The 14102-nt window shown below is 46.6% G+C and overlaps 1 protein-coding gene across 1 annotated transcript in view; it reads right to left on the bottom strand.

The window, feature by feature from the left end:
* Nucleotides 1-14102, bottom strand: part of POLA2 (DNA polymerase alpha 2, accessory subunit) — a 30665-nt gene that overhangs the window by 5123 nt on the left and 11440 nt on the right. Inside the window, exons 6-13 of the mRNA XM_026004454.2 lie at nucleotides 11888-12081; nucleotides 11186-11274; nucleotides 9599-9754; nucleotides 8715-8777; nucleotides 7942-7984; nucleotides 4284-4408; nucleotides 3723-3761; nucleotides 2955-3028 (exon numbers count right to left, since the gene is read on the bottom strand). Of these exons, the coding sequence (XP_025860239.1) occupies nucleotides 2955-3028; nucleotides 3723-3761; nucleotides 4284-4408; nucleotides 7942-7984; nucleotides 8715-8777; nucleotides 9599-9754; nucleotides 11186-11274; nucleotides 11888-12081 (783 nt within the window). The remainder of the gene's footprint in view (nucleotides 1-2954; nucleotides 3029-3722; nucleotides 3762-4283; nucleotides 4409-7941; nucleotides 7985-8714; nucleotides 8778-9598; nucleotides 9755-11185; nucleotides 11275-11887; nucleotides 12082-14102) is intronic.

Here is a 14102-nt window from a genome sequence, read left to right as displayed (position 1 = left end):
TTAGAACAGCTGGACAACAGACTGGAAATGTCAGAGCTCGAGACAAGAGCCTCCATCCAGGGAAGAGTTTCTGAACTCAATTCTAGGAGGAGATGTACTGTTCCCATGGGATGCTGTGAGCAAAAGACAATTTGTCTTGGTTTCCACACACCTACCTCAACAGGGCTCAGGTCACCCAGGACATGCCTTCTCCTGGCTCTGGGTGGGGTTCCACTGGGGAGAGGATGGGGCCATTTGGTAGGAAAGGGGGAGAAGAAATTGGGATATAGGAAATCTAGAAAGATGAGGTTTTGCCTAAAGAATCAAGAACCCTGCAGCCAGAACTGAAACCTATGTTCTGATTCTACACGCTATGCATGCAGACGTGGCTTAGCATTAATTAGTCTCCCTGATGGGGGCTCTTTCCCAGGAAGACACCAGGCAGGCTGACCTGACCCACACACTGCCTTCATGCTTAGGGATCACACTGCACCTTCCTACCAGAATACCGGGTCCCAATTACAACAACGGACAGAGGCCCCTTTAGAGGATGGGGGAAGAGAGCAACTGGGGTCTCTCCGAGCCCCTTACCTCTCGCACAGGGAGACAATGGCCCCTGTTTTTTTCGGCAGGCTATCTTGCAAAAGCAACAGGAGTATTTAACAGCAACAGTAAAAGTATAGATTTCCTTTGATGGAGGCAGGAGAATCTCTGGGGTACAACATATTAGTGAAGAAAAACCCGTAACTCTGGGACCTGTTTGTCCTCCTCAGCCACACCAAAGAGGAAAGGAAGAAAGATCCCATTTCCTTGATTCCCTCAGCTGTGCTTGGCAGAGGGGCTTATTATAAACAAGTGCAAAGTATCACTTTGAGGGCGTGTTTAAAACCCACCAACAACGATCACTGCCAGCTCCCTGTCTTGCTTAAAATGTATGGCCTTCCCAGACCCAAGTACAGCTCCACAGCTGCCTTTCCTACAGGATAAATGTACTGGTGATTTGATCACATTGGTCACTTGTCTGTGATATCTGCTCAGCGTGGGAACTGAGACTTTTGCAACAGGAAACCAAGGTCTTGAGACCATGGGTACTTTGCACATTAGTTGCAGTCCCTTTGACACGGAAAAGTACACTTATTACCCAAACAAAGCTGGGGCTGAGCTGCATGGGACTAGCTGCACTCCAGACCCCGCAGGCTCAGTCTGTGATGGACACAAAAGCCAGAGGTTCAGTCAGCCTCTGTTGGCGGGGGAGCTGCTGTTTCAGCGAAGGTGCCAGAAGAGCAATGGTTAAGGAGGAAACAGCCCTCCTGCTCATGGTTATGAAGTGGCTGCAGGGGGAGGGATCTGAAAGAAAATTTTAACTATGCTGAGCATTGCACAAGCTCGTGCCTCCCAGTGGGAGGGTCCTTGCAGCCACAGCCGCTCCCTCTGGACTCTGCAGCTTGGCTCTCTGTGGAGGGGGTGCTTCCTCTACAGTTCTGGCTTTGGCTGATAAATCAATTTTGTGCTCTGCATTTCTGGTCTCTTGGGAATAAAAAATAAGTTTCCCCAGCACGGATACTTATATACTGTTTTGGGCAGGGTGGGGCAGCTCCCCCTGCCCAGAGGGACAGACTGACTATAGATGAAAGTGCCTGGCAGCGCTGGGCACTCACCCCACAGTAACAATCCCTGGTTTGTTGTTTGTTTGTCCCACTGCTGTCACCACCACACGGAGCGAGGAATCAAAAACAGAACCCAATGTCGCACTGAGAACACCCGGCTCGCTGGGGGCCTGCTGGGGCTCTGCTATGCAGTCCCTGCCCATCCCCAGGGGACCCAGCAGAACAGGGACACAGCCCTGCTCCTGGCAGTTGGTGGGGTGGGTGGATCTCTGAGGAGCACTATGTGCTCTCCAGGTCTGATGAACTCAGCAGTGTCACAACAAATGTGGGGAGCAAAAGGGGAGCATCTGTACTACCTTCATTTGAGGGAGGGAGTGGGGAAGGGACAGACCCAGACACAACAGACTCAAGTCCCCTGGCTTCCAGCAAGTTAGGGGGTATTGCTCCCCAGTCCCCCAGGCCTGCCAGACTGGCCCTGCTGCCCATACAAGAAGGTAGTATTACGACTAACCTAATCGGTTCTGGGATCAGTTCTCACGGCCAATGGGTGGAAGATTATACATCTTGTTTTAAAAACCACCTTTGTGACAGATTTGTTCTTAAAAGCTTAGCCTCGGAATGTTTATCTTCTGTGAGCTCAGCTACTGGCAGGCAAGTCCCTGGAGGAGGAGATCTATAACCTCTACCAATTCCTTTCAAACCCTGGCCCTGGAGGAAGAGAGACAGGAAGTGAGGAGGTTAGCTTCCTGAAGAACTTCCTACTTGTAGTTCTAGACCCTTCCTGGAATAGAGCCTTTTCTCTCAAATTAGAATTGGAAATCTCTCTTGGCAGTTCCTGCTTGTCGGTCTATGGTGAAGATTCAAGGTCCTCCCCATTGCCCACCCCCCAGGCTCTACCATGGCCTGCTCTGGCCCCGGCAGTGCCCCATGAAACGTGGGGCAGCTCTGACTCCGGGGAACTTGGGCTACACCCCAAAACAATCACTCATGCAGCAAGATGTTTGGGGCCCCTAGGGATTTCGTTGGGTAACTCATCAAACACTTCTCAGAATCAGCTGGGAAGATTCCCAGGGAATAGGAATTTCTACAAAAGAGAGTAAGAAAAGGAAGGAAGTAAAGAGCAAGCCAGGGAAGAGCGAAAGTCCAAGCAGCCTTTTCCTGTCAAGTGTGTTTATCTTTGTGTTTTACAAAGATGCCTCTTAACCCGGCGTCAACACACTTGGGAGTCAAGAGGTGGATCTGATCCCTGTGGTTCAAAAGGATGAAGGGACAGAAGCTACTGTTAGTTTCCGACAGTTTAGCTTCTCACTGGGAAGCCCTGGAGAAACTGGGCAGCCTAAGATTCTGTCCAACATTCTGAATTCTGACCTTCGCGTCCCTTCAATAATTGTCCGTAGACACTGCTTGAAAATATCTTCAAATGGACTTGTGAGCAGGCAGTTCTGCAAGAGAAGGAAGGAGACCAATTCAGAGGCCAGACAGGCTTTATTCACTTGCCACTGTGCTGAGTGACCCCAGTGGCCAGCTGTTGAGCGAGGAGCTGGAGAACACATGAAGATGAAAGACCCATGGTCTCTGTCCTCAAGGAGCAGTCTCTTTGGGGGCAGGAAAGGGGATGGGGGGAGTGATTCATCTTCTAGAATGTAAGTTGAGAGAAAGACTATAAGGAAGAGTGTTCGGAAATCCTTTCTATGGAAGGTTACAATATCCTGAGACAGAGGATAGGAGGTGCCAGCTTTTGGACAGGGAGATGTCCCGGGAAGGACCTTTTTTATTTTCTCCACCAAAGGACAGCAAGACATGGGTCATGGAGCCAAGGGTAGCAGCTCAGTGAGCCACAGCCACCTGCATCTGTGTGAGCATGCTTGGGCCTTAGCACTAAGTGTCACAGGGGTACACCAGACTTACAGACTACTTCTTTCCCCCAGCTTCCAAACGGCCTTGTATCCTGGTGACATGAAGCCTTCAAATTCAGTATCTTTATAAAAACACCCTGCTACAATGTTTTTCTGATTAGCCACAGGGATTAATTTAGGTCTGTTACAAATGCAACACAAACCTCCAAATATGGAAATAGTGAGGGCTCAACTGGATACAAGTATCCGGCACTTCCCCTTCCCAGTCCCCATCACTCACCTCAACCTGTTCATGCTTGGCATCCAGGAAAGGTCCAAACTGCAAATAAGCCCGAGGGAGAAACAAAGGTATCAGAACCACACATGTCCATGAGTGCCTTCATACACCCTCTCCCTGTGGTTCTCTGCCTAGGGTCTATCTGTAGAGCTTGGGACAGGGAACAGATGGGGTGGGGCTGCCCGGCCAATATCATAGGCAAAGGCTGTGACCCTGGGTGGAGGGAGGCTGCCAGGGCCCCATAACCAGTTATACTGCCTCCTGCAACACTGGGCCTTTCTTTCCTTTTTTTAAAATACCTTTTTATTTGAGACAGAGCACATACGAGGAGGGGAGGAACAGAGTGGAGGGAAGAGAGAATCTAAAGCAGCCTCCTCACTCAGTACACAGCCCGACTTGGGACTTGATCCCACGACCCTGAGATCATGACCTGAGCTGAAACCAAGAGTCGGATGCTTAACCGACTGAGCCACCCAGGCACCCCTGGCCTTTTTCTAAGGTCTCCTTTCCAATTTTCCTGCTGGTGGCTATTCCCAGTGAAGCTGTCCCCGGAGGGCTTCCTACCAGGATACAGACATCCGGCTGATCGCGGTTGATAATGGCGATCAGATCGAGCAGAGGGTCGTACGTGATGCTGTCAGATGTGGTATATGGCCCACAGGCCACCAGGACCACGTTTTGCTCAAAATCTAAGACAGAAGGGATATAAAGTATTGATTAGAAGACAATCGGATGGTGGGAGAAAGGACAATTAGGGAAAAATACTCCAGGATCCAGTTAGTTGAGAGGCTCCTTATGTGTACAACTCTGGGAATCCACGACTTCATCCCTATCCTCAAAGAATAGGAAGTATGCAAATAACTAGAGCAGGACAGGCAGTTTGCTAGCAGTGCACGTGAGTGATGGGAAGCAGCAGCAATCAGGAGAGACCTGATCAGGGTGAGATTTGCTTATGCACTCCCTTTATTATTTTATTTTTTTTATTGTGGTAAAATACAAATAACATAAAATTCATCATTGTAATCATTTTTAAGTGTACATTTCAGTGGCATTAAATCCAGAATGCTGTCCAACTGTCACTGTCATCCATTCAGAGAACTCTTGTCAAACAAACTCTTGTCCCATTAAACACAAACTTCCCATCCCCTCGTCCAGCCCCTTGCTGCCACCATTCTATTCTGTCTCTAGGATTTTGGCTCCTCTATCTCATGTAAGTGGAACTATACACTATCTTTTTTGTGACTGGTTTACTTCACTTTGCTTATGCTTGTGAGTAGAATCTTCCAGAAGCAAGGGCAGGGCAGGGTCCTGGTGAGTGTGTGGTTTGAGTGTGCTTGGCAGGAGGAGACATCGGGTGGTCCACTGTGGCTGGAGAATGTGGTCCCATGAGGACTCCAGAAAGACGGGCAGAGTGTGAGGCATGGCATGGGATTCCTGCGTGAGGGGCACAGAGATGTGATGTGTGGCCACCTGGCTTGCACTGCCCTTTTCCTGACATTGGCTTTCCTTTGGGAGAGCCAGCCCTTTCCTCCATAAGGCAGTCCGGGGCAGGGGTGTGTGTGCTATACTGTTGTCCCCTAGCCAAGAGGCAGGCGTGTAAACAATTTAGTTATCCACTCTCCTCCCTGGTTCTGGAATCTCAAAGTGAACTATTCAAGAACAGAAAAAAGGGTGGAGCTGACCTATTCAAGCCGGAGGTAACCGGATGAGATAGTTGGGGAATTCTTGCTAGCTGGACACTAGAGTTGTGAGGTCATTATCTGCTTCTAAGTCTGCATTTCTAGCTCCCTGTCTGTCCTAGCTGTGAGCTAGCTGGATTTCCCCTAACAGATTCTCTTTCTTAAGTCAGTCTGAACCAGTTTCTTTATTTTTTTTTAAAGTTTTTTTTTAAATTTTTTAAAAAATTTATTTATGAGAGAGAGAGAGAGAGAGAGAGAGAGAGAGAGAGGCAGAGACACAGGCAGAGGGAGAAGCAGGCTCCATGCACCGGGAGCCCGATGTGGGATTCGATCCCGGGTCTCCAGGATCGTGCCCTGGGCCAAAGGCAGGCGCCAAACCGCTGCACCACCCAGGGATCCCTGAACCAGTTTCTGTAACTTATGCTAACAAAAACCAAACTCTGACTTCTTAACATGTAGTTGTATTAGTTTCCTAGGACTGCTGTGACAAATCATCACAACCTTAGTGGCTTAAAACAACACATATTTATGATGTTCTGGAGGTCAGAAGTCCTAAAATCAAGGTTTTGGCAAGGCTGCATTCCTTCTAGAGGCTCCAGTTAAGAATCTGTTTCCTTGCCTTTCCCAGCATCTAGAAGCCACCTGCATTTCTCAACTCATGACCCCTCCCCACCATCTCCACAGCCAGCAGCCTACTATTTCTATCTTTGACGTGGATCATTCTGCCCTCCCCCTTATAAAGACCCTTGTGATTACGAGCCCACGTGGACAATCTAGGATGATCCCCATCTCAAGGTTCTTAACTGAAGCATACCTGCGAAGCCCATTTTGCTATATAAAGCAACAGAGTCACACGCTCCCAGGAATAGGCTATTACTTGTCTACCAGAGCAGGAATACCAGGAAGTGAAATCAAGAGTCCATTTCATGCACTGCTGGGGCAGGGGACAAAGTTCAATTTGGTTCTGAGAAGCCCAGAGGAGATGTAAACCCTGGAGTAAAGCAAGTGCCAGCAGAAGAGGGTCCACATCTTATTCTGTGTCTCCATGAATGCCTAGCTCAGTACCTCGGTCAAAAACGTTTGCTAATAACTTACTCAACTGCTTCCCCTGGCACACAACTGCGGCTCTGGGCATCTCAGCCACATCAATTTTGTTCTATCACCTGAAGTGGACTGAATGCCATCACACTCCTCTCTTTGCCAGAAACACAGATCTTCTGATGCAATGTGCAATGTCATAAACCTAAATTTCATTCCCAATTCTAGGTCACCTCCAAGAATGACCTCACACAGTTACTGTGCAAGAAGTGTTGACATACCCTAGTGTCGGCCATCTCATCGTGAGTCCTCAACAATCTTCTGCTTTGCTTTCAAAAACACTTTGTATTATTTTGAAGCAGTCTGTTAAAAAATTTTTTTTGTCCTTTCCCATCTACATTAGTAACCAAATAACTCTAAGCTTCCTTGGAAACTTAACTTTTTAAAATTAAGATTTTATTCATTTGAGAGAGTAGCATGTGAGCGCGGGGGCAGGGGAAGTGGCAGTGCCAGAGGGAGAGGGAGAAACAGACTCCTCACTGAGCAGTGACCGCTCCCCCCCAAGATCATGACCCAAGCTGAAGTCAGATGCTTAAGCAACTGGGTCACCCAGGTGCCCCAGCAATTTGTCTGATTTTTTAATAAACTTTTTATTTTGGAATAACTTTAGAAATGTAGGAAAGTTGCAAAGATAATACCAAGTTATGCCAGTATCCTGCTTGACTAGGATGCATTTGTCAAAATGAATCCAGGGGTACCTGGGTGGCTCCATTGGTTAAGTGTCTGACTCTTGATTTCAATTCAGGTCATGATCTCAGGGTGATGAGATCAAGCCCTATGTCAGGTGTCCCCTCCCCTCCATGTGAGCATGTGCCCCCCCTAATATAAATAAATCTTTAAAAAACAAAACAAAATGAAGAAATTAATGCTGGCTCATTACTCTTAACTCTTGACTATTTGGAGGTCACTAGCTTTTCCACTAATGTCCCTTTTCTAGGATCCTGTCCAGGATACCACAGTGCATTGAAAGACACTTTTTAAAACTGTTCCTGGGATGCCTGCGGCTCAGTGGTTGAGCATCTGCCTTCTCCCTGGGTCCTGGGATCAAGTCCCACATTGGGCTCCCCACAGGGAGCCTGCTTCTACCTCTGCCTATGTTTCTACCTCTCTTTCTGTGTCTCTCATGAATAAATAGAACTTAAAAAAATAAAATAAAAAAAAAATAAAAATTATTCATATTTTTCCTTTTATAAAGGAAAAACTTCTAGACACAGATGGCATGCCTTGTGTAGCCAGAACTCGGGTGGCAACACTCACCAGGCTTGGACCCTGGCCTTCCATGAAGGGCCTGTGAAGCCACCCATTTGATGTCCACTCCCACCCCCTCCCCCGGCTCCACTGAGGTGCTCCCAGGCAGCTCTTGCAGCTTTCTCAGGGCCCAAGGAGCCTGGACCCTTATCTAACACACTTACTGATAGCAAAACAATGTTTAAACCCAAACTTACCTCCATCCTCCTCAGTGGGCTGATAAAATGGAAGCGGCAAGCCCTTGAAAACAGGAGAAAAGTTACACTGAGTTTTAACTCCAGGCACAGCCTTCAGTTAAAAAAAAGGGAGGTGCCTGAACTGGAGGTGGGGGGAGATAGCATCTGCAGGTGGGGAGGATGGTGGGGAAGGGCTGAGATACGGAAGGAAGTCTCAGCCTTTCTCCCTGGAACTAAAACCTCACAGAACCCATGGTGCCTGCCATTTTTCTATGTGGTTCAGAGTAGCAAAGAAACCCAAGTGATGGGAGGTCATGGCTAAACTCATGACACCCAGCAAAAGGTGGGAGGACACAGGTACCCGAAGTATCAGTATCACTAGGCAAGGACCAGAAAGCAGGGAATCTGCTACTTTTGCTCATGTTATTTGAAAATCTGTGGAAAACTATTGCCTGGGTAAACCTGGGCCCTATCTGGCTACTGCCTGTTTTCATAAATCAAGTTTTACTGGCACACAGCCACACTCATTGGTTTACAGGCTGCTTATGGCTCTTCTGTGCTACAATGGGAGAGCTGGGTCATTGTGACAGAGACCATATGTCTTGTAAAGCCTGAAGTTTTTACTGTAGGGCCCTTTACAGAAATGGTTTGCAAGGGGGCCTAGAGGTAGCTTCCCATTCTACAGAGAATTGAGAAGCAAATAAATAGGCTCTTCTGAGTTTCCAGGACAGACAGAACTGTACACACTGTGCCTGCAGCAAAGCAGGAGGGAGGTGGGGCAACCACTGTGGTACCTCGTAGAGTCTGGTGGCAACAAGTTTTCTACCTGTCGTGTTGATGCCTTCCATAATTACAACCTGAAGGACAAGAAGCAAGCAGAACAAGGAAGATAAAAAGTAGGCAATGAACTATTTTGATGTAGTTAAAAAGTATTAAGTACTGGGGTGCCTGGCTGGCTCAGTGGGTAGAACATGGGACTCTTGATCCTGGGGTCATGAGGTTGAGCCCCACGTGTGGGCTACTTTACTTTATTAAGGGGCACCTGGGTGGCTCTGTTGGTTAAGAGTCTGCCTTTGGTTCAGGTCATGATCTCAGGGTCCTGGGATCAAGTCATATCATTAGGCTCTATGCTCAGCAGGGAGCCTGCTTCTCCCTCTCCCTCTGCCCCTCCCTCAGCTTGTGCGAGCACTCTCTCAAAGAAATAAATTAAATCTTAAAAAAAAGTATATTAAGTACTAAGTCCATCTATGTCATTTTATAATTATAGACTTGGGGGTATTTTCCTAGAAAACAAATTAAGGGAGGGATGTATTAGTAAGAACAATTATGTGCTATATGGATGATCTAATTTTTTGTAACAATCCTATGAGGTAAGAATTATTATTCCCATTTTAGAGATGAAGACACTCTGACTTAAGAGAGGATAAGCAATGTGGCCAGAATGATACACTCCGTGGGGGTGGAGTTAAAGTCTGAACTGGGCAGCAGATCCCGGAGCTGAGGTCAGAGCACTCCAGGCAAGCTGGAATTCCTACTTGGCTGTCTGCCCTTGAGCCTGGGCTCCGGTCACACCTCATGGTACCACAGGATGAAAGTAAGAGGCAGCCAGTGATGAAATGGCTCATCCTACCCCCGCCCACCACACACAGTATAGAGTAAACAGCACACCTCATCTCACCTGTCCGGGAAATAGAGAATATTCTTTGAGCTCAGATAAATCCACTGGAATCTGGGCCCCTGAGGAATGTTCCCGGTCTCCCTCAAGAATCACTGACTTGCTATTCAGCTTCCCATTGGTATCACAGCCAATCTGGCCCAGCAGAATGACAGGCTCCTGCCGAAGGTGTGACATGAGAATGACCGTCTTTGGGATAGAAGCTCAAAATCTGGAGTCGACAGAACGAACAGCATAGCAAACCCCAAGCAGGAAAGGTTTTTTTGGTGGGGCATCGTAATGACATATTGACAAGTACCATCAGGGACTCTCAGGGCATCTGGTCTGCCTGCCCACCAGGTGCTTGAGCCTTTCTAAGTGGTCATCTAAACTTGGGCATCTCTAGTGAAGGGAAACTTGGTCCTTGTAACCCAAGGCAGCCCACTGCATCTCTGGATAGTTTTAACCATCAATAGCTCACGTCTATTGAGCTGAGTACCAAGCACTGTTCTAAAGACTTATGTGTGTTAACTTGTCTAATCTTCATAACAACAGTGAGTTGGATACTACTATTGTACCCATTTTATGAAAGAAAAATCAGCAACAGGTTACATAATTTACTTAAGGTCAGAGACTGGGTGAAGTCTGGGTTTAAAGTTTGGTTCCAGAGCCATATTCTTAACTATACGTCATATTGTCTCTTAACAGGAAGTTTTTTAAATTGAGCTGAAAGTTCTTTCCCTGTGGCTTCCTATATCCTGTTCCCAGTCCTGGGGGCAGACTGAGGAAGTCTAATCTTTTCCCACAAGACTGAACATCCCTGCCTCCCCTCCACCATTTCTTCCCAATTCCTCATAAACTTCCTTACGTGACATGGTTTTGCCTATGGTGAATCTTCTCTGAATGTAAACAATGACAGAGGTAACTTAAGGAATCTTCTAGTCTTCTAGAACACATTTCCCTTTGGATTAGAAAAATGTTTCAGGGAGAAAGCACTGGAACATATGCCAGATTAAACTACAATTAAAGATACTACTGGCAACAGTTGATCTATAAAGGACAGAAACCAAACTGGGGGAGAGACTATGAGTCACTGTTTTTGGAAACCCTACGCTTGCTGTTGTCCTCATATCCTGGTAACCAAACGCTTCTATTTATAGGGCATCTCTAGGGAGTTACCTGTCTCACCTCAGTCTCTACTATGTGCAAGACCCTAATCCAAATGCCAAGAAGGGACGCCTGGGTGGCTCAGTGGTAAAGCGTCTGCCTTTGGCTCAGGGCATGATCTTGGAGTCCCGGGATCGAGTCCCACGTTGGGCTCCCTGCATGGAGCCTGCTTCTCCCTCTGCCTAGGTCTCTGCCTCTCTCTCTCTCATGAATAAATAGAATCTTAAAAAAAATATGCAAAGAAAATGGTCATCTCTGATCACAAAACCAGAGAGCACTTCTAAGTCTTTCTTCAGAAGGATCCATTTTACAAAATTTGACCAAGATAGATATTCTAACTAGAATGCAGACAAGAAATGAAAAACGAAGCAAGGATACCTTTTTTTTTACCATCACTTTAAAAATACAAAATTAATTAGGAAGGACTATGAGAACAATTCTTACCTGAGCTGGGACCAGAACAGGAGTAAAAGCCTCAATCTTGTAATGTTCCTTGAGTTCGCTGCCAAGCTCCTCTATCTTACAGGTCAGAACTGAAAGCCCAGAGGGGAAAAAGTACTATGTTTAGAACATTTCACTTGCCAAGAGGAGAAGATACAGTGCATTGTAAAATACTGCAGTCAGTCATTTTACAGAAGCAGGAGGGTGCCCAGGACCACTTTCTAAAGCCCTAGCCAATCTCCCAATATTTGGTTGTGGGAGCTGGCTTTCCATTTGGCCATGGATCATGGGGCACAATCTCCTAGAGTCAGCACGGATGCCCACAGCCCAGCCTTCCCTTTACTCTGGTCATCAGTGAGGTTTAGGGGGAGTCAAGTCCAATCTAGAGAATCTTCCATTCTTTACAAGGAAGAAACAAAAAATGTCTTTGACTTTATTTGGCTTCTTTTACACAGTTCAAATGGTTGTCACTGGAAAAAGTTATGCGCTTTTTCTTTAGGGAAGCAAAGCGACTTGGTAGAATTACTGAGAGGGTCACCTCATGTCCTTCCACTTCTAGGGGCATCTGGAGGACATCTACCAACTTCTGTATTCAAAGGCAACCTTGGAACTTGTTCTACCAGCCTAGCTGAAGCTTTGTTACTCACTCTAGACCTTTCTAGGTAGTTTTATATTCTCCAGAGTTGCAAAAAGAAAAACAATTACCATCTCGGATATCTGGAAGTTTTTGAAACATTGATTTGTAGCTCCCAGTTAGTGATTCTGGACACCCTAGGACCTTCAGGCTGATGTTGCTGGCCCTTCCTCTTCCAGACCAAGACACTCCCTGTGCTGAGCCAAAGGAGATAACCACTTCTCCTCGGTTATTTCTTGAGCTGTATTTCTGAGAGGGAGTAGCACTGATTGGAAGCAAAACAGATAAGCATTACTGTATTCCTTTTTTTTTTTTTTTTTACTCAGTTCTTTTTTTTTTTTTTTTTAAGACTTTATTTATTTATTCACAGAGAGAGAGAGAGAGAGAGAGAGAGAGAGAGAGGCAGAAGCAAGCTCCATGCAGGGAGCCCGATGTGGGACTCGATCCCGGGACTCCAGGATCACGCCCTGGGCCAAAGGTAGGCTCTAACCCGCTGAGCCACCCAGGGATCCCGCATTACTGTATTCCTATCTAATGAGAGAGGGGAATAAAATAAGGTTACCTTTTGGAAATGGGGATTGGAGGAACGTCAAGCTGGCCTCACATTTTATAAATCTAATCAACTTAATGGGGCTGGACATACCGACCTTTAAGGAATTTCAGGAATGAGTTTAAGTTTAGAGACAGAGACATATTTTAAACGGCTTTCTCCTGGCTTACAACTAAACAAAGCAAAACCAAACCAAACTGAATGGATTAAAAAGTTTCAAGTTCTACTTTCTTTTCTTTCTTATACATTTTTTAAAGATTATTTATTTGAGAGAGAGAGAAAGAGAAAACGCGAGAGGGGGAAGGGCAGAGGGAGAGGGAGGAGCAGGCTCCCCACCAAGTAGGGAGCCTGATGCGGGGAGAGGGGCTCGATCCCAGGATCTCGGGATCATGACCTGAGTTTAAGGCAGATGCTTAACTGACTCAGCCACCCAGGCGCCTCTCTGATGATTTTTTTTTTTTTTTAACCATTTATTAGAATAACATGAGAGCCTGGCTGTGGATAAGCCCAAAGCTGCTGTGGATCTATAATACCTAACAATATAGTTCAAGGTAGACACAATAAAATGAAGTTAAGAACAATTAATCAACTTTCCCCAGTGTCTGTGGAGGTGGAGATGGAATGAATTCAGTTGGCTGGTGAACAAACATTCCCATTCTCTAAGGCTCAACTGACAAGTTCTTGTATTTCCTTGCACTGACTGGTCAATAGGGACCCCACTGGCAGTGAGGGCACCTAATTCTCTGGCTGTGGATGTCGCTTATAGAGAGGTCTCCTCCAAACAGTCTGCACTTTGTGCACTGGGAGTCTGCAGGAACGAGTTTTATGTGGGCAGTACTGCCACTGGTGCCATCACCTCTCCTGTCCACAGAGGCTGCGGAAAATGAGCTCCACTAATGATCTCCATCTCCAGCGCTGCCTCTACCTGAATAATTTAGAAGTTACTTTCATAAATTACAAAACCAGTTTCTGATGTCAGCTTTATTAGCGTGCATTAAAAAGTGCCTAGTCAGCATACTGCCGACTTCTCTGAGCTCCTCCCAAAGCAGCTCCATGGGACAGCTAAGACAGCCGGCCCTTTAGTGAAATGAAGTTTCTGGAATGGCACTGGTTCAGGTGATGAGAACCATCCTCTACCTATCCAGTTTCAAAGACGCCCTCCTATGTCTGGAAAGCTCGCTTCCAAAACCAGTCTGAAAGCTCCCCAAAGTAGCGTGGACCAAGCTAGAGAAACCCGTCCTTCTGAATCCCACGACCACTTGTATGGTATGACTGCTATCCCCTCCTTTCTACAGTGACAAAGCTGGGAAATCTAAAGCTCTGCTTCGTCTAGAAGTGGCCCACAATATAGGCAGTGACTCCTGGTAGCATATCCCTAAATGGTTAACGCTGACAGTTCCTTAGCCTCATCCTGGTGTGGCAGCACCAAACCTTTCTTCTACTCGGCAGGGCCCTCACCCATGGAATTCTCTAACAGAAGACATGTCATTTATGGATTTCAAAAAAACATCACCCGTGATCTTTGTGGATTTATGGGCAGAAGTGGCAGCAGGGGAAAAATGCCAATTAAGTCTTTGTAGATTCACAGTGACTTGCCAACTCTCAGAAACTAGTTGTAACCTGAGAGAGGGACAATAAACAGGTTACATGACATGATGAACACAGGTACGTGCTTTACTTTCTGAAAAATAGATACCGTTGGTGAAGAGGGGGAGGAAGAAGGGAAGAAACCCAAC

Source organism: Vulpes vulpes, chromosome 5 (genome assembly GCF_048418805.1).
Source record: "Vulpes vulpes isolate BD-2025 chromosome 5, VulVul3, whole genome shotgun sequence".
NCBI lineage: Eukaryota > Metazoa > Chordata > Mammalia > Carnivora > Canidae > Vulpes > Vulpes vulpes.
Note: the sequence above shows the minus strand (reverse complement) of the source record. Positions and strands in the feature narration are given on the sequence as shown.